Source organism: Knufia obscura (genome assembly GCF_036327395.1).
Source record: "Knufia obscura strain CCFEE 5817 isolate CBS 148926 chromosome Unknown scaffold_14, whole genome shotgun sequence".
Lineage (NCBI taxonomy): Eukaryota > Fungi > Ascomycota > Eurotiomycetes > Chaetothyriales > Trichomeriaceae > Knufia > Knufia obscura.
Genome location: NW_027042700.1, coordinates 456,499 through 481,011, shown reverse-complemented (window position 1 = coordinate 481,011; position 24,513 = coordinate 456,499). Strand labels below are relative to the sequence as shown.

The following is a 24,513-nucleotide window of genomic DNA, read 5'->3' as shown; positions in this document are numbered from 1 at the left end:
CGGTAATCTTTGGGCACAGGCATAGCGTTTGGGCATAATAGTTTGAAATGCGTTAGGGCGTCTGTTAATCACACTCGTTAAATAATACTCAATGCACTTGGGCTTATGCCATCTCGACCTGAACGCAGTCCAGCAAGACTCTTGATGGTATACTCGAATCCTGAGCTTCTAAGAGTCACAGGACTGCCGAATCGGTGATGCTCAATCTTTTCATGTCAACAGATCGACGGCGGTCCAGCCTCAGCGCGCTAGCTCAGATTGCTGGCTCTTGGCACTACGTCAAGTCTCCATACAGAGCCCGAGCTACGGAACCAAATCAAGCACTTCCAAGATCTCGGACAAGGCAGAGACGGACTGGGATCTTGAAGAGCGTGCATGGTCTCAAGCAATACGCAGATGCCGATACCTTGACTGTAGAGCAGTCTTTATCTTGTACCGTTGTTACTGATGCGAAGACTCGTGTCGTAGACAGAGCAAGCATACAGAATCTACCCGAGCGGCACGGGGTTCGCTCTGCTCACCGATCTACGTCATACCGGTTTGATTGATGCTTTGATACAGTACACGAGATTTTAAGCTTCGTCATCCGTTATCCCTGCTTAACGCCTCCCGCCTCTTCGAGTGACTAAAATCTCCTGGCAAATCATGTCTCAGAAAACGGTAGGGCTAATGGACGATTGCCAGCTAAACAGTCGATCTTGCCATAAAGAGGAGAGGCTCTCGACGAACTCGGAACGCGGCATGTGCTTCGCGTACTTTTCTGCTCAGTCAGATACGTGCCACCCATCCCGTATAGTCTGGCTGGAATCCTATCAACGCTGATTATTGTATCTTCCGGCTTTCTTTCTCAGCAATATCACCTCAGCCGATAGCCTGTGTTATCGCATGTTACACAAGATTGGGTGTTAATTCAAAGTGACGCTGTTCGCTTTGTTGTCTTCGCCTTCCCTCGCAACTACCTAACAACAACCCACTACACGGAACACATCCAGGATATCCTCACATTGCACCTTCCAGGTACTCCTTCCCAGCGCCGTAAGACTTCGCGCGCGCTACGAAACTCCTCAATCTTAAACCAGTTGCACCGCAACACACATTAAGTTTCCTTTGAACATCAGATAGGAAACACATCAACACCATGGCACCAGTAATATGGGGCCTCGACCTAGGCACGATGAGATGGTCGGCCTTCGGTTCCAAGTACATGTTCGGAAACACAGAGTTCCACATGAGACGGACAAAGTTCATCATTTACCAGCTTGCAATGATATTCCTTGTCATCAGCGAGTCACTGGGAACAGCGGTACTTAGCGACTACCTCGACCAACAAAGCGTGTTGGAAGGACGATTCCCAGGCCTGGGCATCTTCAACAACGACTACATCGGCATTGCATCATTCAACATCTTCGTCGGTGTATTCGCCGCAATAGTCTTTGGCGCAGGGTTCTTCTTCGATCTCTTCTTCCCAGACCGGTACGAGCCAAGATGGGTGCAAAACATGTGGATGGGTAGTGCCATCTTCGCAAGCGTGGCAGGACTGGGTGATGCACTGGCATATACGGTGATTCTGTGTCTTCATGAAGAGAAAGTCAGCAATTACAACGTAAACGATCCGGAATTGGTCGCGGCCCTGAATCAAGCGAGGGGCAAGACCCCGATTCTTTACAGAAGGAGTGGTCGAGCTATTGCGTCTGTGGTGTTCTTGTGGGTTGGTTGGGTTTGTGCTGTTGCTAGGTAAGCTCTGAATTCACTCGTCGTCCATCAGACTACTGACTTCTACCAGCACTATTGTCATGATCATGTTCTACCGCTACTACAGACAGTACGGTACTGCCAAGTCCACACATGCAAGAAAGGCCGAGGACAGCAAGTTTGACCGCCCTTCATCGATCGAGAAGCCTTCACAAACATCTGGGCCAGTATCAGATGTGGACGCTGGACGTTCGACCGTTTAATACTAATGCAGCATAATTAGGTTCTGGTTAGAAGCAAGCAAGTCGTCGTCCTCCGAGCGGTATGATCGTTGTTTTGGCGATATAACAGGTATTGGAGGCTATCCTATTTGGTTTTCGGGCAAGAGATACCCCTGCGCACTATTTGTATGCATGATTCAGATACGAACAATATAACCTAATAATATCCATGGTTTGTACAAGTGAGTTGGCCTGGCTGTTGACCTATATGCATCACGACGTGACCAATCAGATTTCAGCTTGAGACCGATCGACATGACGGAATTGCTTGGACCGCGGACGAGGGGAGACATCAGAAAGTCAAATCACAGTATATACACGCAATTCTTTTGAACTTCAAATATACAAGCCCCAAAGCAAGCGTCGCCTGAGACAGAAGTCCAGCTGAACGGGCCAGAACTTTCACAACGACCTCAATCAGCCCGCAGGGCTTCCCAAACAGCATCCGTGCCAAGCCCATACCCGCCCATCATGAACTCAATGGACAACTTCACCCACAAGTCCCTAATCACAGCTCCCTACAACCTAACATACAGCTACTACCTCTCCCCAAACTTCACCACACAAACAAAATCCCACCCCACCACCCCCATCCTCCTCCTCCACGGCTTCCCCGACCACGCCCACATGTGGGCCGGCGCCGTACCCACACTAACATCCCACGTCTACCCCCTGCTAATCCCTGACCTCCTCGGCTTCGGCGCCAGCTCAAAACCCACAGACCCAGCCCGCTACAACTACAAAGCACAAGCCAGCTCCCTCGCACAAATCCTCGACGCCGAGGGTATAACTGGCAAACGCGTCATCCCCATCGGCCACGACTGGGGCTCCGCCACAGCCCAGCCCAGCGCTTCTATCTGTACCACCGTTCGCGCTGTCTCGGTCTATGCATCCTCAGTCCAGTCTCGCATACCAGCCGCCGTCGCCCAACGTATTCAGTCTGTGGATTGAGAACGAGGAGACAGCCAAGAAATTCGGTTATCCGCAGTGGAGTTACTGGGAGTTTTTTGTTGCGCCGGATGCGCCGGAGTTACTGCGGATGAACCTGGAGAGATTTTGGGAGGTGAACATTGAATGGGGTTTTTGCGTCGAGGTTGCCGGGGGAGGAGGGACGGGATGTGTGGATGAGGGAGATGTTTTGTGTGAAGTGAAGGGGGCGATGAGGGAGTATCTTATTAATTCTGGGGCATGGAAGGATAGGAGGGCTAAGATGAAGGAGTATCCGGAGGGTGAGGAGTTGAAGAGAGCTTTTGTTGAGAGGCTCAGTCGTGATGGGCTGGAGGGGCCGGTGTGTTGTTATTTGAGTTTGGCGAACAATACTATGCTTGGGGAGGAGAGGGAGTTGTGTGGACGGGACGAGAACGGGAGGATTTGAGGAGGATTGAGGTGCCCGTGCTGTATGTTGGGCAGACGGGGGATTGGGTTTGTAGGACGGATTTGATGGCGGAGCCGAAGGGGATGGGGTTGGTGCCGGATTTGGAGGAGAAGGTTATTGAGGCGGGGCATTGGTGCTTGTATGAGTGTCCGGAGAGGGTTGCGCGGTGATTGGGGAGTGGTTGGGGAGGCGGTTTCCGGTGAAGCAGTAGGTGAGACGGACGGTTGCTGAGCCGAGATGGGGAGCATACTAGGCTGTACGATTGGCGTATATGTAAGTATGCTGTAAGGTACTTTCGTGACCGTTCTGTTTCCCTGTCTAAGGCTATGATTTCGTAGCTGGGAAGGACGCCAGTTCCTTCTACTTGTGTACACTTGCGGCAACAACGAGGATCCCGGCTCCCCTGGTTCTATATAAAAGTTGTACATTTCTCCAGGCTCTTACCGTTGACCTTCTTCATCATCAACAGGCGGCCCCGCCTTGCTGATCTTGAAGCCACCGGGGACCATTGTTTGGAACACTCTAAGAGGATCATATTTCTCGGCCATCGCCTTGATGTGCTCATAATTCTTCTTGCCGTAGCTAGCTAGCGGATCTTGTGTCTTGTAGGCGTAATCGAGGTAGACGAATGGATTATCCGCTCCGATCGAAACGGCGTACTCTTTGAGATCCTTGATGAAGGAGTCACCGAACGATTCGAAGAGCTCATCTTGCGATGACTCTTGCCATGCTAGGTAGGTTTGCCATACTGCGAAGAAGTTAGCGTTCTGGTCTGGTAGGGTCAGACGGCGCCACCAATAGTTGGCCCAGAGCTCGATCGACTTGTTGCAGGTTGAAACAATGGGCCAATTATCAGGGGCATTCCCTGGGGCGTAGGAAACACATACACACGAGCGTCTCGTTGAAGCGATCAAGACCCATCATGTTGCCACCCTTCTCGACGGAGTGTTTGGCAAACAGGGTCGGAAGAGGCTGGAACATGTCTTGTAGAGTCCAGTTTCCTGTTGCTTCTGAGGCCTTGATGATCTCAACGTAGTGGTTGTGGAGCTCAATCGCCTTTTCAAACATGCGGATGTCATTCTTGAATGTCAATGTTATGAACTCGTCCCTGCAATAGAATTAGCGCACATACTCGAATGCGGCAGTAGTTCCATTACCGATAGCCTGCAGGCTGCTCAAGCTCTTCAGTTAGACTTGACATATTAGTCAAACGCATGGAACTCGAAATGTTGCCGGGGATCGCCAGGAACTCGTCGTATGCAGCTGGTGCGACCTCAGCTTTCGTGTAATCGTAGGCATTCAGGATGATGGTAGCATCAGTTTGTGATGTGTACTGCCAGATACCGATAGCCGAGCCATATGGGTCGCTTTCGATTTTGTCGCCGAAGTTCTTGAGGGCTTTGAGTTGAGCTGGGGTAGTGTCGTTAGGATAGACAACAGCACCACCCCACAGCTGAGTGGCTTCAAAAGCCAGTAGGTCGAACCTGGTGACAATGCCGAAGTTGTTGTTGCCTCCTTTCAATGCCTTGAACAGGTCAGGGTGAGTCTTGTTGTTGGCATCAATAATGTCTCCCGAGCTCAAAACGACCTAAATTAGTTAGCATGGAGGTTACCGCGAGAGCGGTTATTGCATACCTGAAAGTTGGCCACATTGTCACAGGCCATGCCTTTCCGACCTGCGTAAAATGAGTTGCCACCACCGAGCAGAAGACCGCCAACGCCGACAGTCCCAGCTCGCCCGCCACCGACAGCAATGTTCTGGGCATCGAGTGTGTTGTAAACACTTGCCCAGCGGGCACCCGGACCCACGGCGGCGGTACTGTTCTCAGCATGGTAGACCGTTGAATTTAGGAAACCAAGATCGACAACTACACCATCTTCGATGTTCGAACCACCTGCCCAGGTGATGTGACCACCTGATCTGACGGCGAATTTGCATGGGTATGTGCTGTTGGCCTGAGCCAGAGTCGTCACTATTTTAGCGACCTCATTGGGGCCATGTGGTTGTATGATACATGTAGAGTTAAGCTGAGCGACTTCTGACCAGTACGATTGTACTCGCTCATTGTAGACCTGCTGTCCAGGATACAACATTCGGTCACCCAGTCCTGCAACCTCAAGTACCTCGCACTGTAGGTTCGTTAGTGGATCCGAAGACAAGGGCGTATCTGTAACATACGCAGAAGCCTGAGGTGGCATTTTGCGGCGTGTAGTTCACATAATCATGGTCAGAGGTGCCACTGTCTTGTGATGAAGCTGAAACGGCTCCGCTTGACTGCTCGGGGTCAAGTACTTTTGCTTCTAGACTTGCTGATGCAGCGGCCGCCAGTACCAAGACACCAAAGGAATGCATGTTGTCCAGTATCTGATGAATATGCTGTAATTGGCTTTGCAAGGGAATCCTGAGACGTAGGAAGGAGGTTAAAAGAGCTTTCACGTGGAAGAAGCTCTACTCGTGGGTGAAAAGCTCGACCACAACATTGATTCGACTGACACAGAAGCTCCACTCTGGGTGTCCTTGACCAAAAGCGTTCGATCCTGCCTTCGCTTAACAGGGGAGGTGCTTCCGGAAACAAGGTGCAGCACGACCGGCTGCTTTTTCTTCTCGAGACGAGGTTTATGATCTACGTACCTGACCCAGCGTCTCCAACCCGGATTATCGTCTTCAAGCCTTGCATGACGGCCGAGGGCAGGATTTCTCCCTTGGTGCCACCGACGTACTGCTTGCGAGACATTCAAGTCACCGTCGGAGGATGAGTACGAAAAGAAGCATTTGCTACCATGAACTCTCCTAACGAGACCAATAGAATATGCGATTTCTCGGGACTCGAAGCATCAGTGCTGTGAGTTGATTTTAACGGTGGAGATTGGCGAGTGCGACTGCCGTGACAGGTCATATTCAAAGATCGGCATCTTGGCAACGGTCTTCTTTAGTTGCAGATCGTAACAGGGGTCAGAGACCAGGGTAGACCCGAGGCGACGAAGCTTCGTTCGTATTAAGGCCCGCTGTCTCCGCAAGGTCCCATGTTGGGACTTCTGCTCGAAGGACTTCAGAGGACAAAGCGTGAACTGTAGCCGTAGCACTTCCGTAACCCTCGTGCGGCCCAGGTCTGATTTGGATGCATCAGGAGCCTCATTCTCCCGGATACGGAGCTCGCCCTGGCCAAATATGTCGACCTGCATAGACGAAGAATAATTTTTCAGGAAGCGAGATCTCATCGGTGAGAGTTGTCGGACACCTTCCCGTTATAGCCGTGCTGGAACTAAACGAGAAGGGGAATTCTGTGAAAGGTGAAACTGACCGTTTCTCATGCATCCATCTTCGCAGTTCGCCAGTCCGTCGATCCTTGGACGGTGCGGCTGTTTATGCTTCCGGAGGATTCCAACGGTACCAAACGGAAGTAGGTTTGTGCTTATGGCGGAGGTTGCTGAGAACCCGTAATTGTACCGGATACGAACCTCTAAGGACTCGTTGAGCAGCAGTGTGCTTCTCATCGTGGGGCTCCAGGCGTAAATGCGGCGCGCGTTATGTGTCTTCAGTTCCTTGTCTCCGAGATTGATGCTTGCGACCAGACACCGGCCTGGACATACAACAGTCGTTGCGCGAGCATACATTAAGCAAATGAAGCGGTAGCTAATGCAATGTGTCTTTACGATGCGTGCGCATGGCGCACGATGCCAACCTCGTGCTGCCTTCGGAGATTTTCTAGAATGGCTGACGTTTGTTACTCTGACATGCGTGAATCTCTTCGCGACCCACTGTGATCTGCGTCTTGTGGATCATAGCACGTACCTGAGACACTCACTGGTAGCGAGACCCTAGTCGGTGATGAATTCGCTACCAAGCGCCAGCGACGACGGCGACAGACTCGAATCCTGGGGCTGGAGTAGGAGTACGGGCACACGGCTTCGTGCCTGAGATGTTTCCTATCAAAGGATACGAAGTATATTGATAGACTCCCTCTCCCTCTTGAAGGACTTTGACCCTGTATCAATCCGTCAGGTCGTGCAAGGACTTCATCGTCTCTGTACTTACGGTCAAGACTTTTCGACTAGTTACCAAGTCGTCCACGACCACCCTACTTGAAGATGTCGACGACGAATGGAGTTCTTACCATGTTGCCGCCACCCGATGGCTATGTCGTCGACTTCGAGAACCCGACGCGGACCGGAGTTACGGCGGGATATTGGGTCACCGGCGTTGGCATGGTCCTCTCGACGTCCTGTATCGGTATGAGAATGTACACCAAGCTGTGCATCACCAAGAGCTTCTCCTTTGATGATGTGGCACTGCTTCTATCATTTGTGAGTGCAGTCGTCAAATTTTTGAGCATGGACTGACCTCCTCGATAGTCCTTCGGCATTGTGGTTCAAACGATTTTGCTGCGTAAGTGGTGACCTCTTAAGACCGAGAACAAAGACTGAATTGCCGCAGACTTGTGGGTCATGAAAGCAGCAGGTACACATGCTTTTGAGATGCCAATGGAGAGATATCAGTCCTTCAACATTTTGATAGTAAGAACAGTCCCTCCGCCTCCCGGAGGACCCCTTCTTCCACAAGCAGAATTGACTAACTGCCAAACAGATGTCAGCAAGCATTGTCTATGCCGGATGCCTAGGCTTCGCCAAACTCTCGATCCTCTTCCTGTACCGCAAGCTATCGGCGCTCAAATGGTTCAATATCTGTGTATATATCCTGATGGGCATCGTGGTTAGCTACAGCATCGGCATCATCTGTGCTCTCATATTTCCGTGCGACCCGATTGCTGCCAATTGGGACCTCAGCATCACAGAGTATAAATGTATCGACAAGGCGGCTATCTACCTCGCCACTGCAGCCGTCAACGTCATCACGGATCTGCTGATCCTGGCTTTACCGATACCGATGGTCCTTCGACTTCAGATGCCCAAAGCTCAAAAGATCGCGTTAATGATTGTCTTTGCGGTTGGCTCAGCGTAAGTTGAAAAGCACATTGATGTGGTCAGGCACTAACAGCACCCTAGTACCCTGGTCACGAGCGTCGTGAGACTTGTACTCATGCTTCCTATGGTTAGTAATCTGTGCCATCGCACTTGGCTTCCTCCACTGACAGTTCGCAGCTCAAGAACATCGATCAAACCTGGGCTGTTTCGATCCCGTGCGTTTGGATGTAAGTACTATCAGAACACCTTCGACGCGATCAGCACTAACCTATGCACAGCAATCTCGAAGCCAACCTCGTGATCATCTGTGTCTCCCTTCCCGCTCTTCGACAATTCGTCAAGCACTTTGCTCCGAAGCTGATGGGCTACGACTCCCAAGCCAATAGTAGCGGACCCAGCTATCTGAAAAACAGCGCCGGCAACAACACCTTCGGCAGTGTACCTATCTCACGAAGCGCGAAGAAGTACGGGCGCATGGAAGATGGTAGCGTTCTTGAGATGACGGGCAATTTTGATAAAGAGGAGGCTGAGGAGCGCACTCGGGAGCTCTCTGATAACGGTAGCGAAAAAGCGATCTGGCAAACTAGGACTGTCACAGTTCAGCACTACCAGAACTGAACATCGGCAGAGCATCAAGCTATCAGGTCTGTAAATCAGAATGAACCAGACAAGGCCCAGTGCCCAGTGCACGATGATAGAAATTTGTCGAGTTTGTGTACTTTCCCTATAAGTTTGCTACGTTTGTTCTGCATTGAGAAGGAGCTAAGCTCTTTCTGCATCGAATTTCCTCTGCTTGCACAATGTGCTTTCGCCGGACGGGTTCGTGAGACCTTACACACGAATTGTAGACTTGGCCGCAAAAGCTTGCAACAGTTCTTATCAAGATGTGAGATATGCTCCCCATTAGAGCAGCTCGTATAGCTAAGTAAACATGCCCCTTTTCATCTACCGAGGCTCATCGCGCTTCAGACGCGCCCTGACGCGTACACGCGTCGTCCAGATGGAAGGATAACAATGACATTGTGAGCTGTTTTCTTTTTCCGGATCTGAATAATAGCGACATCGGCCTCAAAATAGCAGCCATGACGACACTACCATCAATGAACATTCCCATCCTGGACGATACCTCTCGAGCTGCGCTAACGCGCGGAATCGAGCAATGCCCCCAAGCCACTCTTCGACTTATCCTCAACAACTTATGCGATGACAATGCAGATGTAGCCCAGGCGCTACACAGGGCCCTTTGCATTGACAAGCGGCCTCCGCCACCTCCAATGTCCATCAATGCCATTGTCGATTTGACTGGCGGACCTGACTCAGACAAGGAGAATGGTGAGGCCCCCAGCAAGAAGAGGAAAGCGCCTGTAGATCCCCTCAACGTGGCGAAGAAGACAAAAACCACTGGCGCAGCAGCAGAATCAAGCATCCCATGGAAAGACCGCTACGTCCACTGTGTGAATTGTTACGAAATGTTCGATGTTGTCGAGAATGAACGGAGCAAAAACATTGTTCACGAGGAGCTGGAGCTCGATGGAGAGTCCGACGCCAATGCAAGCTCACATAATCATTATGGGAACTGCATCTACCATGACGGCTACCTCGAGGTTGATGATGAATCAGACTTTTGGGCTGATCACGATGAGGACTGCCATGGTACGATTGACAGCATGGAGCTACGTAAGGAGTTCCCCGAAGGCTATACATGGGACTGTTGCGGTGAGTCTGGAGATGCTGAAGGGTGCAAGCGGAAGTGGCATCAAGCTGGGAGCGTGCTGAAATATTATGCACAGTTGCAGAAGGCAGATGGGATATGAGACAACGGAAGAGAGAGGAAGTTATTGTGGACTGGATTGTCTTTGATTGTGCTGCCCACTCAGCTCAGCGAAGAAGGCAATGGTGTTGCGGCGCACCAGGACACTGGGTACCACCGTTTGGTCTTTGCTTAGCCCTTATCAGCCGTCCTATTTGGCAGCACTGTGGGACAGTCAAAGTATCTATGGCATCGCGAGTTGATCAGTGGTCAGTGTGGGTGGTGATGCCGCATAAGCATACTGGAAACAGGTGGTACTTCCACAGAACGAGCGAGAAAGGAACGCTCATCGCTGAAGCAGACACAAGTGTGCTTAAAGCTCTCATTCACTCTAAGCGTGGCAATGGAGTGAAAGTCAGCCCACTGCACTATAGCTTTCTGGCCGTTAGGCGTGAGCCATCTCTCAGCTGACTTTGGCACAAATTTCTGGCCTTCCGAGATATGGTGATCAGCACAGGTAACGGCAAGCTCTGATTGCCATGGTGAAGGCAATCAGGGCTAGACGCCAGTGGGTGCACGTCAATGGCTGGCCGATCACCATTGCGGCCACCAATAAGGCGCTTCGTGTGTTAGATGGCCGCTTCACAAACCTAACCTCAAACGCTACGCTGGAGTATGGCAGTGCGTTCAAAGCTCAAGATGTAGAAACATCGTACAGGCGCCCTTTTGCTTCTGTAGTATCTACTGTACTAGTCTGAATCTCAGGATGTGACGACGGTGTCAGCTCCATGGCTGACTTCGCTGGTAAATTGTCTATCATCTACAGAACCGGGTCCCCAAGATAAACGGCACCTACAGCGAAGCGGCAGGACGAGAAGATGGGGTGAGGAACTTGCGGCAAAGCAACAGGATGAATATGTATACAGCAGCGTTGACCCACCGTATCTGCATGACTTATCTATAGCTTCAGCTTCTCCTCTTACGAAGCCATGACCTTCAACTTCGATATTATCCCACCCAGTATCCCCGCCGTAGCCACAAGAACAAGAGATATCGTCGAAATGATCCAGAGCCATCTCTTCCGTTTTGCGTTCCGGATCTCTTCTTCAGTTGGCTCCCTCGTTTCTTCTTCTTCCTCGGCGGCTTCGAGGTCCGTAGAGCGGAAGTTCACGTGGCGGGAGAGAGTGCGTGGTAGGTGGGGCTGGGAACAAGTACTGGAGTCGTGAGGTGAGGGTGTGCTTTGCGCTGTGTTGGTGTTGTCTGTGTTCAGGAGATCGTGCTCGGTTTTGGGCGGTGGGCCTGCGGTGTGGATGGTGTGTGCGTAGGGGAGGGACGTGAATGTGATGTCTTCGGTGGAGGGGCGCTTCGAGTGGTCGGATGCGTCTGTGGTGCAGAGATACTGATGGTGTTTCGTCGAGGCGGTATGTCCAAGTGGTGAGGGATCGTTGACGTTCGGTGTTGACGGTAATTTAGGCAGTGATGTCGGATTGTCTGAGGAGCCGTGCGATCCTGCTTGCGAACTGTCGTAGTAGTTCCCAAAGTCGAATGCGAAGGCTGTGACTGCTTGCGATCGCTTATGTGATGGCGAGAGTGGAGGCGGGCTTCTAGTAGATGAGCCTGTGTGGGCGCTCTTCGAGGACCGTCGGGGAGGGAACAAGGTACCCGTTGATGTGTTCCGGGTTTGAGTTGCATAGCACGATTGGGTGACTTCTGGCAAGGGCTCACTGATCGAAGGAGGGTGAATGCCGATTCTGTCGGTCGAAGCCGGCGGCGTTCTGGGTATGAATAGCGCTGTTCTTGCTATGGGCTTCTTCGTGTCTGTCTTTCGTTTCTGCGACTTGGAAGGAGATTTGGTGGGTGATCTGTGGTAGACTTGCCATGCTCTCAGTCGATCGGTGCCATTCGGGCTGGTTAGCGGTGATCCAACAGGTGTGTCGAGGCATTGGCGTGGTGACCGTTGAAATAGTTTCGGTAGCGCAGACAACACATCTTCAGAGAAGGTCGAAGTCGTTTGTGGTGTCGGCGTGAGCAGCCTGATCGAGTTTCGGTGGTCAGGAGTCTTTGGCGGTCGTTGTACGGAGGGACTTCTGACGGTGCTTCGTGGCTGGTTCGGGGAGTATTTTACCTGTGCTGCAAGCTCCGTACATCTCTGCCGTCTATAGATTTCGGGCGAGGTGATGGTTCGAGGCTTGAGATCTGGCAAGGAGGTTGTCGGTCGAGGAGGTCGAGCGGGCCGGCCACTCCTAGATGCCTCGCTGAACGAAGACAATGATCTCTGCTCTCCGTAAGGAGCAGTCTCTGGCAAAGGAGGTAATGGAGAGGTCGGCGGAGGTGATGACGGCGGTTCCGTCGGTCGTGCCGCGAATAACGTCCTTGCGGAGATCAATTGAAGATGTGGTGGTGTTTGGCTCGAGCCGGCGAAACCTGTTGCATGTTTATGAGTGAGCTGTCTTGCTGATGTCAGATCAGATGCCATAGAAACAGCGATATATTAATGAGCAAACCCAGAGCGCGCATCGATATTAATTCGTCATCTGGCCTGAACCGTCCTCTGGCGCGCATTTGGGGGTGCGTGGTGTTTATGGCTGTCGAAAACTGACAACAACGGCATCATACATCTCGATGGTAAGTCGCGGGTCACACGACGTGGTCTCGTCATACCTTAACGGATACATGCATGAGTTACGGACCTGAACTGGTAGTTGGAACATCGACTCAAGCTTTCGTTGCCAAACCGACTGAGATCGTAGGATGCATTAGCAACGCCGTTATCGATAGTAAGGCATTGTCAGAGCCTGCGATGACAATGCTATTGGCTGTGGTTTTGGCGATACAGGGGATGTGCTTAGACACGTGTTTCCAGATTCTGTTGTTGTCTCGGCGAAGTTGCGGCCACCACGCACAGCATAAGCGATGCTGTGTTCGTGCTGTGGTTTTGTGCGAAAACCTAGAAACTGGAATTGAAGCTATCTGCGAGTTTCCTTCGACTATTTGGAAGCATCAGTGACACCTCGAAACGACCATTTCGAAACTTCCTAAATCATGATAAGCAATCGTTGATAGAACTGGAGGGAGATGAGAAGCAGAGGTTATCAAGAGACTCTTATCAGAAGCTCTGGAAAGCCGGTCACGATGCTGGGGATTCGTTTCTCAGCTGGAATGCTTGTCGTGTCTGCATAATTTCAGAACCAAGTCTGAGTCAGTGTTCACATCTTCGGACCGTCAAGCGAGTGCCTCAACCTGGGGAAGCCGTCTCCTGCGGTGAAGTGATTCGCTGATAGGTGAGATCTGCCGAGATGATAGGAGCTGGTGGACGTTTGAGCAAAGTGTGTGGCTATGGACTGGTGCCGATGGCTAATAAAAGTGACTCGCGACAGGTCCTTGACACGGCCAGCTTCCTTTTCGGACATCCACTGGCAGAAGTGATGTCAGCGAAACCCATCTTTGGCCAAAATCCTTGGTGAAGCCATTTCGTTGTCTTCGGTTAAAGCATCGCACGACTGTTGTGAAGGAAACGAAGCGTTTGTTCATCTGTGGTACAACTGAGAGCTTCGGGATGTTCTTCGGGGTCGCGAAAATGCCGGGCGACGTAGTGTCGACTTCGTTTTTACTCAGCAAGAACTCTGCCATGTGAAGTCGGAATTATGACCGCCGGAAAGTCTGAAGAATTGGATTTATCTCGTGATCAATTGGCTTGAGCTTGCCGTGCTCTTACCCGATGCAAGAATTACTGGAGCCGGATGGCTCTCCAATGTGGAGGCGGGGTACAGCGAGTGTACGAGTCCAACGAGCCATGCTCACGAGAGCAGGTTATATACTATGCCGCGTCGCAGGAACCGTATCGCGGAGACCTCACTGATTGCCTTCGTCACGCCAACTACAAGACGAAAGTTGCAGCTGCAGACCCAGAATATCCGACTACCAACATAGCCTTCAAACATCAACAAGGACGTTCAACATGGCTACCAACGGCGCGCAGCAACATCGGTTTGATCCCACCTTCACGGACACCGTCATCAATGCGACGGGTCCAAAAGCCTCGCCCAGAATGCGGGAAGTGATGACCTCTTTAATCAGACACTTACACGATTTTGCGCGAGAAGTCGAGTTGACAGTTGACGAATGGGCGGAAGGCGTGGCTCTCATAAATTGGGCTGGCCAGATGAGCACCGAGAAAAGGAATGAGGGTCAGCTAGTCACTGACGTTGTTGGTCTCGAATCGTAAGAACAAACCTACCCTGCCGTAGACAGACGACTGACTCAGAACAGACTCGTGGATGAAATCACCTACAAGAAAGCCGCCGAAGCCGCCGACTATGCCACACAATCTGCCATTCTCGGACCATTTTTCAGACATGACCATCCAACAAGAGAGAAGGGCTCGACCATATCATTCAACACGCCGGACGATGCTCAGGTCGCCTACATGCACGGCGTGGTAATGGATGCGGTGTCCAAAAAACCCATCGCGGGTGCTACTGTCGATGTGTGGCAGGCCTCGACCAATGGATTGTACGAACAGCAAGACGACAATCAAGTCGACCATAACCTCAGAGGCAAATTCATAACCGACGAGAACGGCGAGTATGCATTTTACACAATTCGACCGACACCATATCCGATCCCATTCGATGGCCCGGCTGGCAAGCTTTTGCAGCTGCTTGATCGACACCCATATCGACCAGCTCACATCCATTTGATTGTCATGATTGACGGATACAAGCCAATTACGACCCAGATCTTTGATAAGGACAGCAAATACCTCGATGATGATTCCGTGTTCGCAGTCAAGGATTCGTTGGTCGTGGAGTTCGTTCCCCGGAAGGATGACCCAAAGGCTGAATTTGAGCTCAAGTATGACATTGGGATGGCGCCGAATGATGCGAAAGAGCCAGCAGGCACCGCGTTGGCAGGGAGCGGCGCTATCTCGGGCGCATGATCTTGTTATCTATTGTTGGTAGGATTTCGTGTAGGAGCATGTTCTAGTACTTGTCAACCATATCTTCTTACTATCATGTATACTGCAAGTGTTCCGCGCGCGTAATACTGAGTGCGACCGTTCACTGGAGGACGCGCCTTGTCCAGCAGTACACAACGATGACTGGTGACTGAACTGGCGGTAGATCAACTGCGCAAAAGTAGATTCGTAGAATCGCAGGCGGGCCTCCGCACCTCACCAGCGGTAGCTCTTGGCGCAAGATCTGCAAGAGCCATGCCCGAACCGTGCCCGCCACGAGTTTCTAGGTACAGATCCGAGCACCTGCTGCCTTCTCTCTCCACTCCTTCGGAACGCGCCTGACACGTTACTATTGTATTCGTTGCATCTGAAGCACTGTACAATAGCTGCATCGCTAGCAGTCTCGGTACTGTACATGGTGTCGGATGCGTCCCGATCGAACATGTAGGATGCGAGCTAAGCATGCCGCGTCCCCGGGTAAAGGATGAGGAAAGAAAACGGGTAGCAAAGTGAGTAGCTAATGGTGGGCTGCGAGTAGTTTGTTTGATGACACGAGCACCTTCGCTGATACTTTGCGCTAGAGCTTGTGATACATGTAAAAGGAGAAAGGAGAAGTGCGATGGCACCCATCCTTGCTTGCTCTGCCGCCGTCGTCAGCGAGAGTCGACATGCACTTACACCCTACCCAGGCAAAGGCGTGGTGGTGTACGTACGCAATCCAGCGTGTCCGAATCCCCTGCATCGCCGGCCGTGCAGTTAGGCAAGGCTCATACTGAAGCTTCACCTAACGATGCAGAAATTGCGATTGAGTCCTTGTTGACCCTGTCCGGTAGCAGAAGTGCTCCGAAGACCCCTGCTACAGAGTCGATCCACGAGTCGTCCATGGCTCACGCTCCAGTTCCGAAGCTAGCACGTCTTCTTCGGGATGGCCATGGCAAGTTCATCTTTGTCGGTGACAGCAGCAACCTGGCCTTCCTACAGAACATTCGTCGACTGGCAAGGACAGCCATCGGAGAATGTGGTTTAACAACAGATCCAATGCGTCACGCCATGATTGAAGCAATACCAAACACAGCCAGCTTTAGGACGCCATCCACCTTCAACTTGAAGCCCACCAAGGCCGAAGCAGAGGACCTGGTAAATCACTACATGCTTGCGGCATCTGGCGCAATCGACCTGTTCGACAAGGCAGATATCATGCAACATCTCGCTACCTGGACGGAGGACAAGCGCACAGACAATCCAACTGCGGATGCCATTTTTTACCTTGTCCTCGCCATCGGTGCAAGAAACCGAAGCACAGATGACGACGATCTATCCGAGCGCTTCTTCAGCAGAGGCCGTGCACTAGCTATTTCAAGCTTCATGGACGACCCTTCAGTTTTGACAGTCCAGTCATACGTGCTCATCACATTCTTCCTGCTCTCTGCTTGCCGTCGCAACGGTGCCTTCATGCTACTCGGCATCGCCATACGCGCCGCTTATGCGCTTGGTCTGCATCGAAGCGACATTTCTGCCCTGTTCGAAAGCAGAGAAAGACAAACGAGAGAACGCGTATGGAAGAGCCTGAGAGTGCTCGACATCTTCATGTCTGCAAGTCTGGGACGTCCACCTGCCACAAGCGAAGTGGATGGAGTGAATGCTAATATGGAAGGCAAAGATCACATCTACGAGGACATGAAGATGGGGCCTCTGCATTCCTCGTGGATGTTGAGAATCTGTTTCATCTTCGAACGAATCTTGAACGAGGTCTACTGTAGACGCGAGGTCGATGTACAGCTTGTCAACAGCATATCGGCGCAATACCGAGAGTGGAACATGGGCTTTGATGCGGATCTGGATATCGAGGGACTCACAGAAAGTGGAACGGCAATATCCAGTATGAGCTTGCCGCAGGCCATTTGTCTGGCACACCTGAAGGGATCCTACTATTGGTCCATCATCCTGCTAACGCGCCCCTTCCTTATCTTCGATGTATCATCGAAGATAGAAAACAAGGATGAAAACCCCAAGTTAGCATCACCCTCAAGAAGCGCGAATGCTGACACCACAATGCTTTCGGAGGCTTGCATCGACGCTGCCCTCAAATCAATCGAAGTCGCATCGGACCTTGTGCATACTCCGGGATGTCCAAAGCGGCCATTCAAGGTCACGAATAGCTTGTTCGTCTCATCACTGGTTATTGGGCTTGCCATGTTTGGTGACTATGACAAGTCCTTTCCTCTTCTCAGCAGCCTGGAACAAGCTAAGATTGTACTGGGTCAGCTTGCCAAGCATGACCCATCTGGCAGAAGATATTACATGATTACTAGCTATCTCCAGCAGGCAGCTTTGGAACATATTCGAAGGCGGGACGAGTTACAAACGCAGCGACGCCGACAAGGCATACATAGTATTTTCGGGGATCTGCTGAACAAAGAACCATCGACGCAGCAGCCGGAGTCCGAGCAAGATCATGCAGAGATAAACGCTGCTGTGAGCTCAGCTCCGGTACAAGATGGTGATCCGCAAAACACACTATGGACGCAGAGACTCGAGGATACGCCGGACAAGAAGGGACCAACCCTCACGACGTCTGGTACTCTTGCTTCGGCCAGCAAGGACATGGTTGGCCTGCCTTCGAACCTGGACCCCAACCTAGCGACTAGCGGCAATGCTCGAGGCGACGACTTCCTCAACTCTTGGCAGATGAATGACGCGGATGCTTTTAATCTTCCGCCGCATGCAGAAGAATTCCCTCTTTTCTCGTTGATGGACGACTATACCTCTGGCGACAGCTATCTGGATATGCTCTGACGTTGCGCAGAAGTGGCTTTTCCACAGCACTCTTACTTGTTGCCACATCGATCTCTATACACGAACTTGGCTCGATCCCATATCCACAACCAAACATGCTCACTGAGTCTTCTTGTCTTCAACCTCGGGAGCGCCGCTTGGCTCGTTGCGCTGGATGTACGCTGCCATCAGCTGGTACACCACCACGGATATGAACCATGCACTGACGGCAACAACAATGATGTAGCCGGCTGTTGGTAGCAAGGATATCGGGAACACATTGAAGAGATACGGATCCAGGATCAAATCAACATGGACCGGTGGGACGTTCTCCATGAGAGTCTTGTTAAGACTGAAATAGTCTGCGGCTGCTTGAACGCGGAGAAACAGGACACTTGACCTGTCCGAACCACCAGGGGTCTTGAAGCGATTTGCCTTTAGAGCGTCGATCTCGGCTGCAGAGAGCTGAGCATGTCGAGCATACGAGTATGTCGTAAGTGAAATGATGAGCTCTGCGGTTTCGAATGCTTCTGCCATGGTGAAAGTATCGATCTGGAAAGCCGTGGGTTGTGTCGCTAGCCAGCAGATTCGGAGCTCATGTCTTTGACGAGGTGACAAGCCTTCGAGTAAAGCCCAGGACTCGTCGCCATGTGGCTTGTCATCGGTGGGAAATGAGGCATTGAAGAACGTTCGTACGGATAAGCGTTCTGGATGGAGAGGCTCGAGGAGTAGATTATCTATTGCTGCGTCTTGTGGTAGAGTGACGGCTGGCGGAGCAACGAATATTGTCTTCTCGACGTTTGCTGATGCTAGGAGTAGGAAGTGAATGAACACTACCAACAGTCGAAGCATAATGATTGTGAACTGTGGGCGCTGTCACTGAGCGGAAAATCAACCTGGCCGATCGGCAAGTCAGCGACTGAGCAAACCTTCCGGTAACTGGAGTGCCTAGGTACTTCCAAAGGGCGATCTTAGATCATCCAAAACATGCATTCCCGACAGGACACCTAAACTTAATCTGACTTCTTGGAGTATCTCAGTCCGTATCTGGGGAGCAGGCCAGTATCTTAGAACGGTGTGCAAGCGATGTTGATTCGCCTCGAGGCGTTCATCGAAGCTGAGTAAAGGGTTCAGCGACCCTCTACTTAGTGCGGCAATTTAGCTCGAGCCCGTTCAGACGCTAACAGTGATTCGTCGGTGCCTGGTGCCTCACCCGGTTTGTTGTTCACTGCTTTGTTTGGTAGACGCGCCAAGGCCGGCAGCGCGCTACTCTTTTGGCACTCGCGTGGCCCCACTAAGTTCCCTCAGTATCAACAACTACTTGAAGTCTTTCGTACACCGCACTCGATTCATCCTTGCAACCTGTTCATCGACTCTTCCTCCAGTTGCCGTCGGTCAATCTTCGACTGTGACCTTTGTTGACCTTTGTCTTTGCGACCTTTCCGTCCTCGATTCCTTTACGAAAACCGATACAATTCCACACAGTCAAGATGAGAGAAGTCATCTCCCTCAACGGTATGGACTTGATTCACCATGGATCATGATGCATGCTAACAATTCATAGTCGGGCAGGCAGGTTGCCAGATAGCCAGTAAGAAAACTCGAGGGATTTGTCGATGACCACGATGTACTGACGTTGAATCTAGATTCTTGCTGGGAGCTATACTGCCTCGAGCACGGCATTCAGCCAGATGGCTACCTAACTGAAGAGCGCAAGGCATCTGATGCCGATCAGGGATTCAGCACCTTCTTCTCGGAGACTGGTAAGTAATATCCCATACCGCCATCTGGGCCGATACTAACCATCGTTCGCAGGCAACGGCAAATATGTTCCTCGAACCATCTACTGCGATCTCGAGCCCAACGTCGTGGACGAAGTGCGAACAGGTACCTACCGAAGCTTGTTCCACCCAGATCAAATGATCACCGGCAAGGAGGACGCTAGCAACAACTACGCTCGTGGCCACTACACTGTCGGCAAGGAATTGATTGATCAGGTCTTGGACAAGGTCAGAAGAGTCGCAGACAGCTGCTCAGGTCTACAAGGTTTCCTCGTCTTCCACTCTTTCGGTGGTGGTACAGGTTCAGGTTTCGGTGCTCTGCTCATGGAGCGACTCTCGGTCGACTACGGCAAGAAGTGCAAGCTGGAGTTCTGCGTCTACCCAGCTCCTCAAGTCGCCACATCTGTTGTTGAGCCATACAACTCCATCCTTACCACACACACAACTCTTGAGCACTCCGACTGCTCATTTATGGTCGATAACGAGGCCATCTACGACATCTGCCGACGAAACCTTGGTATTGAGCGACCAAACTACGAGAACCTAAACAGACTCATCGCTCAAGGTAAGAAACGCATGTACTCTCTTAAAGCACATTTGCTAACACATATCAGTCGTCTCATCCATCACTGCCTCCCTCCGATTCGATGGCTCGCTCAACGTCGACTTGAACGAGTTCCAGACCAACCTGGTCCCCTACCCGCGAATCCACTTCCCTCTCGTCGCATATGCACCAGTTGTCTCCGCAGCCAAGGCTTCCCACGAGTCAAACAGTGTTCAAGAGATCTCAAACGCCTGCTTCGAGCCAAACAACCAGATGGTCAAGTGCGATCCTCGAAACGGCAAATACATGGCCACTTGCCTGCTCTACCGAGGTGATGTCGTCCCCAAGGACGTCCACTCAGCTGTTGCCACACTCAAGACCAAGCGAACCATTCAATTCGTCGACTGGTGCCCAACTGGATTCAAGATCGGTATTTGCTACCAGCCACCACAGATGGTACCTAACGGTGATCTCGCCAAGGTCAACCGAGCTGTCTGCATGCTGTCCAACACCACTGCTATCTCAGAGGCTTGGTCGGCGCTCAGCCACAAGTTCGACCTCATGTATAGCAAGCGTGCGTTCGTCCACTGGTATGTTGGTGAGGGTATGGAGGAGGGTGAGTTCTCCGAGGCCCGAGAAGATCTTGCAGCTCTGGAGCGTGATTACGAGGAGGTGGCCTCCGACTCGATTGAGGAGGGTGATGGTACAGAGGTATTGGAGCACTAGGTTGTGAAGTGGGAGATCGTGTGGGATGTATTGGAGGTGAGAAGTGTTGATAAATGTTGATGCAGCCTGGATGCTGCTCATACATAGGTCAAAGAGCATGCTTTAGCGAGCGAGTTGAGCAGGCGAAAATACATTTTGTGTTGCTACTTCAGGTCATCTCTTTCATGTTGTGTGCTGTGTGGTCAGACCTTCCTGGTGTCCGGATCATGATACGTATTGGTGCTTGGTGAACTCTTCTATCAGCAGCCATGATCCTACGGGCAAGAGCCCAGGGCCATAAGCAAATAGGATCCCGTCTACAGTATGCTACTGTCTTTATCAGGAATATCCAACTGGCTGGAGTCTGGGGGTCCAAGTATGAGCATGCAGATTCCTAGCACTGCTGTCCCGAGACACAAAAGACACTGCAACAGATTGCTATGGGTAGGTATTTCTGGCCGAGGACGATGTGGATGTCGGTCCTGCCTAAAACATCGCTTTCTCGAGATATCGAACTATTCCTCGTACTAAGAGACTGGTCTTCTTCGTACTCTGCCTAGAGACAAGAGGCACGTCTGGATCACGATACTTGCCAGGTAGACATCAATTCATGCTGTGTCCATTACCCCGTCAAGCAAATAGCAAGCTCGAACCTGCCAAGTGCTATTGGGCAAGTACAACCCACTCGTCATTACATAAGGTAGCTTCTTCACTTTCCCTCACCTCTCTTACCTCTAAGCACCCAGTACTATACTATCCGCCCTCGTCCTTGTCCTGGCCCTACAATACCGACGAGTCCGCTTGACGAACCTCAGGTAAGCTTTGGATGGCGGTATCCCCAACTGAGACTTACGCGGAAATTCCCTGACCTAGGAGATTCTATCCGTGTCCCCGACAACGCCAACCTTCAGCATCTGAAATGCAGCTTGACTTCAATCTCTTATGTATTCTACAATGATTCATGCTGCCATGTAACACACACAAGGACCAAGTGACAAAAGCGTCGCTAGGAAAAAATGATGCGAAGCAACTTGTTGCTTCGAGGTAGGTATTCACTTTGGATTTCTGCCTTCACTTTCACTTCACTCGTTTTCACCCGCTACGAAGCAAATCGTTGCTTCGTTATCGAGTTGGGACTTCTGTCATCACTCCCACTTCATCGCAGCCACTCTTCTCTTTCAATCATTCAATCATTCAATCTAGCCTTTGCAAACCTCTTCTTCCACAAAACAACCAGCATCTTAAAATGCCACGCGTCACTCACCTCGCTCTCGCCAGCGGCATGGCAGTAATGGCTCACGCCCAAAGCTCCTCCGCGACCGTGACCCAAATCCTCCTCCCCTTCGCTGATCAACAACCTCTCGACGCCTCAGTAATCGCCGAAGTAAGTCCACTCATCCTGCCCTCCAACTCCCAACTAATCAATACGCTAGTCTCCCAGCGACGTCAAAACCCTCGTAATCCAATGCCCTCCCGGGACTTTCGACGCCGGAGACTGTGGCTTTGACGAAGCGATAACCGTAACCGCTGGCCCTTCGATATTCCACTACCAGCCTGTTATAAGGCCGGTGTCTCTACGTGACCAGTAATGGTACGAGTGGAACCTCAGTGGTTCTACTTAAGTAGGCTAAGTAGGATATTAGGCTAGTGAGTATTTAATATAAGGTCGAGTTATATATAGATAGGGTTCTAGTATAACTTAGGTTAACTATAGAACTATAAACTATACTAAAGGAGAGCCGTAATCTATATACTTATTTTTATAGTCTTAAATAGGAAGTCTTAGTTAGTTTAATAGTTAATTAATATCGTTTCTACTAATTACCTATATAACTAGTTATTACCTTTCTAGGAAGTTACGTAATAGGTCCCTTATCCTTTACGTACTAGGCTTCCTCGTAAGACCTTTCTTATATCTCTTGTATCCGGCCGCCGAACGGCCTAACTAATATAGTCCGTAACACAGCCTCCGCCCTGTTACGGACCACATTGGTTAGGCCGTCCGGCGGCCGGATATAAGAGATATAAGGAAGGTCTTACGAGGAAGCCTAGTACGTAAAGGATAAGGGACCTGTTACGTAACTTCCTAGAAAGGTAATAACTAGTTATATAGGTAATTAGTAGGAACGATACTAATTAACTATTAAACTAACTAAGACTTCCTATTCGGGACTATAGGAATAAGTATATAGATCACGGCTCTCCTTCAGTACAGTTTATAGTTCCGTAGTTAACTTAAGTTATACTAGAACCCCACCTGTACATAATAGACCTTACCCCGACTCATCTATATACTATCTCGCCTAGCTTACTTAAGTAGAATACAGAGGTTCCACTCGTACCCTTACTAGTCACGTAAAGGACAATAGCCTCATAATATTTTAACTACTATACTCACTGAGCCAGATCGTATATAAGTATAGGTACGAACAAGACCACACTACCGACTCGACCCATATCACCGACCGGACTTACGGAAAGTTTTTAGTCACTCAGTATCGACAGCAGAATATCTACTCCAGGGTTAAGCGGTAAGCTAAGCAACTCCTCTACCACTAACCTTGCTCTCACAGGTACTATTAACGATAATGCCCGACTCAAGATTAAAGAGCCTAAGCTATTTAGGGGTGATCGATCTAAGTTTAAGATCTTTTCACTATAGTTGCAGGCATGTGTTAAGTATAGGAACTTTATAAAGCCCGAAGACCAGGTCGTGTAGGCTAGTACCCTTCTACGGGACAAACCTGCCGAATGGTTCGAAGCTTACTTAGAGGATTACTTTAAGAATACCACTGAGAAAGGTCGGAAGGAACGAACTAATAAGATGTTTAAAGGAGGAATTAATAAATTCGTAACGGAACTCCGAAAGTTCTACGGGTACGAAGACGAGACCCGAAAGACACTAAAGGAATTACGTTCTCTTAGGCAGACCGGCTCTGTTACCGACTACACCGCCGAGTTCTGGCGACTTAGCAATAAGCTGGATCGAAATGACGAGACCCTTTAGTCCGACTACTATTTTAGACTTAAAGACTTTATTAAAGACGCAATTACCGAGAGAGAGGAAGGAGATCCGGAAGGCCTATAGGAGCTTATCGAGTACGCTGAGAACCTCGATAAGCGGGTATAACAACGAAAAATGGAAAAATCCCAGGCGCGCGAGTACACTGCCAGAAAGTTTAATAATAAGAACCGATAAGGAAAACGGGTAGTCGAACGAGACTCCGACGCTATAGATTAGGAAGCTAACGCGGCTGTTAAAAGGATGTTTAATCAGCAGAAGCGTAACAATCGCCTAGGACAAGGAGCTAAGACCGGAGGACGGCCTAACCAAGGTAAGGACCGCAAGTCGGTTGCGACTAAAGACCAACTCTAACGCTCTAAGAATGGCGAATGCTTCTAGTGTAGCAAGAAAGGACACTACGCGAGAGAGTGTCGAAATGCGGGAAAACAAGTAAATATGGCCGAGAAACGCCCTAGCCAGGATAAAGCTCTAGCTAATAAAGGGGACACCTCACTTAACGAGTAAAACGAGGAACTTAACATGAGCGACACCCGATATTCGAAGCACGGTTATATATCGTGGACTGCATACTACGAGGATAACTGTTACATTTATATAAGCGAAAAAGACGGCTCTAGATGGTATCTAAAGAAACCCAGAAAGGCTAAGACACCTGTGCGATAAGCGAATGTGTACTAGGCGCCGGCTCCTATAGACAGAGACCTA

The 24,513-nt window shown here is 50.6% G+C and overlaps 9 protein-coding genes across 9 annotated transcripts; 6 read left to right on the top strand and 3 right to left on the bottom strand.

The window, feature by feature from the left end:
- Positions 1-1,138: 1,138 nt before the first annotated feature.
- PMZ80_009701 (uncharacterized protein) lies at positions 1,139-2,924 on the top strand (the record flags this gene model as incomplete). The annotated part of the gene is made up of 3 exons (XM_064878094.1): positions 1,139-1,734; positions 1,784-1,919; positions 2,331-2,924. 3 exons carry the CDS (start codon positions 1,139-1,141, stop codon positions 2,922-2,924), a joined length of 1,326 nt encoding a protein of 441 aa, XP_064726202.1.
- An 864-nt stretch (positions 2,925-3,788) lies between these two features.
- Positions 3,789-5,701, bottom strand: PMZ80_009700 (uncharacterized protein; the record flags this gene model as incomplete). Its single annotated transcript, XM_064878093.1, has 5 exons — positions 3,789-4,096; positions 4,236-4,456; positions 4,506-4,936; positions 4,984-5,478; positions 5,528-5,701. The coding sequence occupies 5 exons, from the start codon at positions 5,699-5,701 to the stop codon at positions 3,789-3,791; spliced, it is 1,629 nt and encodes a 542-aa protein (XP_064726201.1).
- A 1,736-nt stretch (positions 5,702-7,437) lies between these two features.
- PMZ80_009699 (uncharacterized protein) lies at positions 7,438-8,889 on the top strand (the record flags this gene model as incomplete). Its single annotated transcript, XM_064878092.1, has 7 exons — positions 7,438-7,653; positions 7,702-7,735; positions 7,784-7,863; positions 7,934-8,304; positions 8,353-8,398; positions 8,449-8,498; positions 8,550-8,889. The coding sequence occupies 7 exons, from the start codon at positions 7,438-7,440 to the stop codon at positions 8,887-8,889; spliced, it is 1,137 nt and encodes a 378-aa protein (XP_064726200.1).
- Positions 8,890-9,353: 464 nt separating this feature from the next.
- Positions 9,354-10,085, top strand: PMZ80_009698 (uncharacterized protein; the record flags this gene model as incomplete). The annotated part of the gene is made up of 1 exon (XM_064878091.1): positions 9,354-10,085. One exon carries the CDS (start codon positions 9,354-9,356, stop codon positions 10,083-10,085), a length of 732 nt encoding a protein of 243 aa, XP_064726199.1.
- A 915-nt stretch (positions 10,086-11,000) lies between these two features.
- PMZ80_009697 (uncharacterized protein) lies at positions 11,001-12,497 on the bottom strand (the record flags this gene model as incomplete). Its single annotated transcript, XM_064878090.1, has 1 exon — positions 11,001-12,497. The coding sequence occupies one exon, from the start codon at positions 12,495-12,497 to the stop codon at positions 11,001-11,003; it is 1,497 nt and encodes a 498-aa protein (XP_064726198.1).
- Positions 12,498-13,979: 1,482 nt separating this feature from the next.
- PMZ80_009696 (uncharacterized protein) lies at positions 13,980-17,774 on the top strand (the record flags this gene model as incomplete). Its single annotated transcript, XM_064878089.1, has 3 exons — positions 13,980-14,242; positions 14,291-14,926; positions 15,668-17,774. 3 exons carry the CDS (start codon positions 13,980-13,982, stop codon positions 17,772-17,774), a joined length of 3,006 nt encoding a protein of 1,001 aa, XP_064726197.1.
- Positions 17,775-17,873: 99 nt separating this feature from the next.
- Positions 17,874-18,605, bottom strand: PMZ80_009695 (uncharacterized protein; the record flags this gene model as incomplete). Its single annotated transcript, XM_064878088.1, has 1 exon — positions 17,874-18,605. The coding sequence occupies one exon, from the start codon at positions 18,603-18,605 to the stop codon at positions 17,874-17,876; it is 732 nt and encodes a 243-aa protein (XP_064726196.1).
- Positions 18,606-19,243: 638 nt separating this feature from the next.
- On the top strand, positions 19,244-20,804 carry TUB1_2 (alpha-tubulin; the record flags this gene model as incomplete). The annotated part of the gene is made up of 5 exons (XM_064878087.1): positions 19,244-19,268; positions 19,318-19,344; positions 19,400-19,516; positions 19,569-20,099; positions 20,149-20,804. The coding sequence occupies 5 exons, from the start codon at positions 19,244-19,246 to the stop codon at positions 20,802-20,804; spliced, it is 1,356 nt and encodes a 451-aa protein (XP_064726195.1).
- A 1,270-nt stretch (positions 20,805-22,074) lies between these two features.
- Positions 22,075-22,361, top strand: PMZ80_009693 (uncharacterized protein; the record flags this gene model as incomplete). Its single annotated transcript, XM_064878086.1, has 2 exons — positions 22,075-22,167; positions 22,217-22,361. Coding segments are annotated over 2 exons (238 nt in total), but the record flags the coding sequence as incomplete, so codon positions are not given.
- Between the last annotated feature and the right edge of the window lie 2,152 nt (positions 22,362-24,513).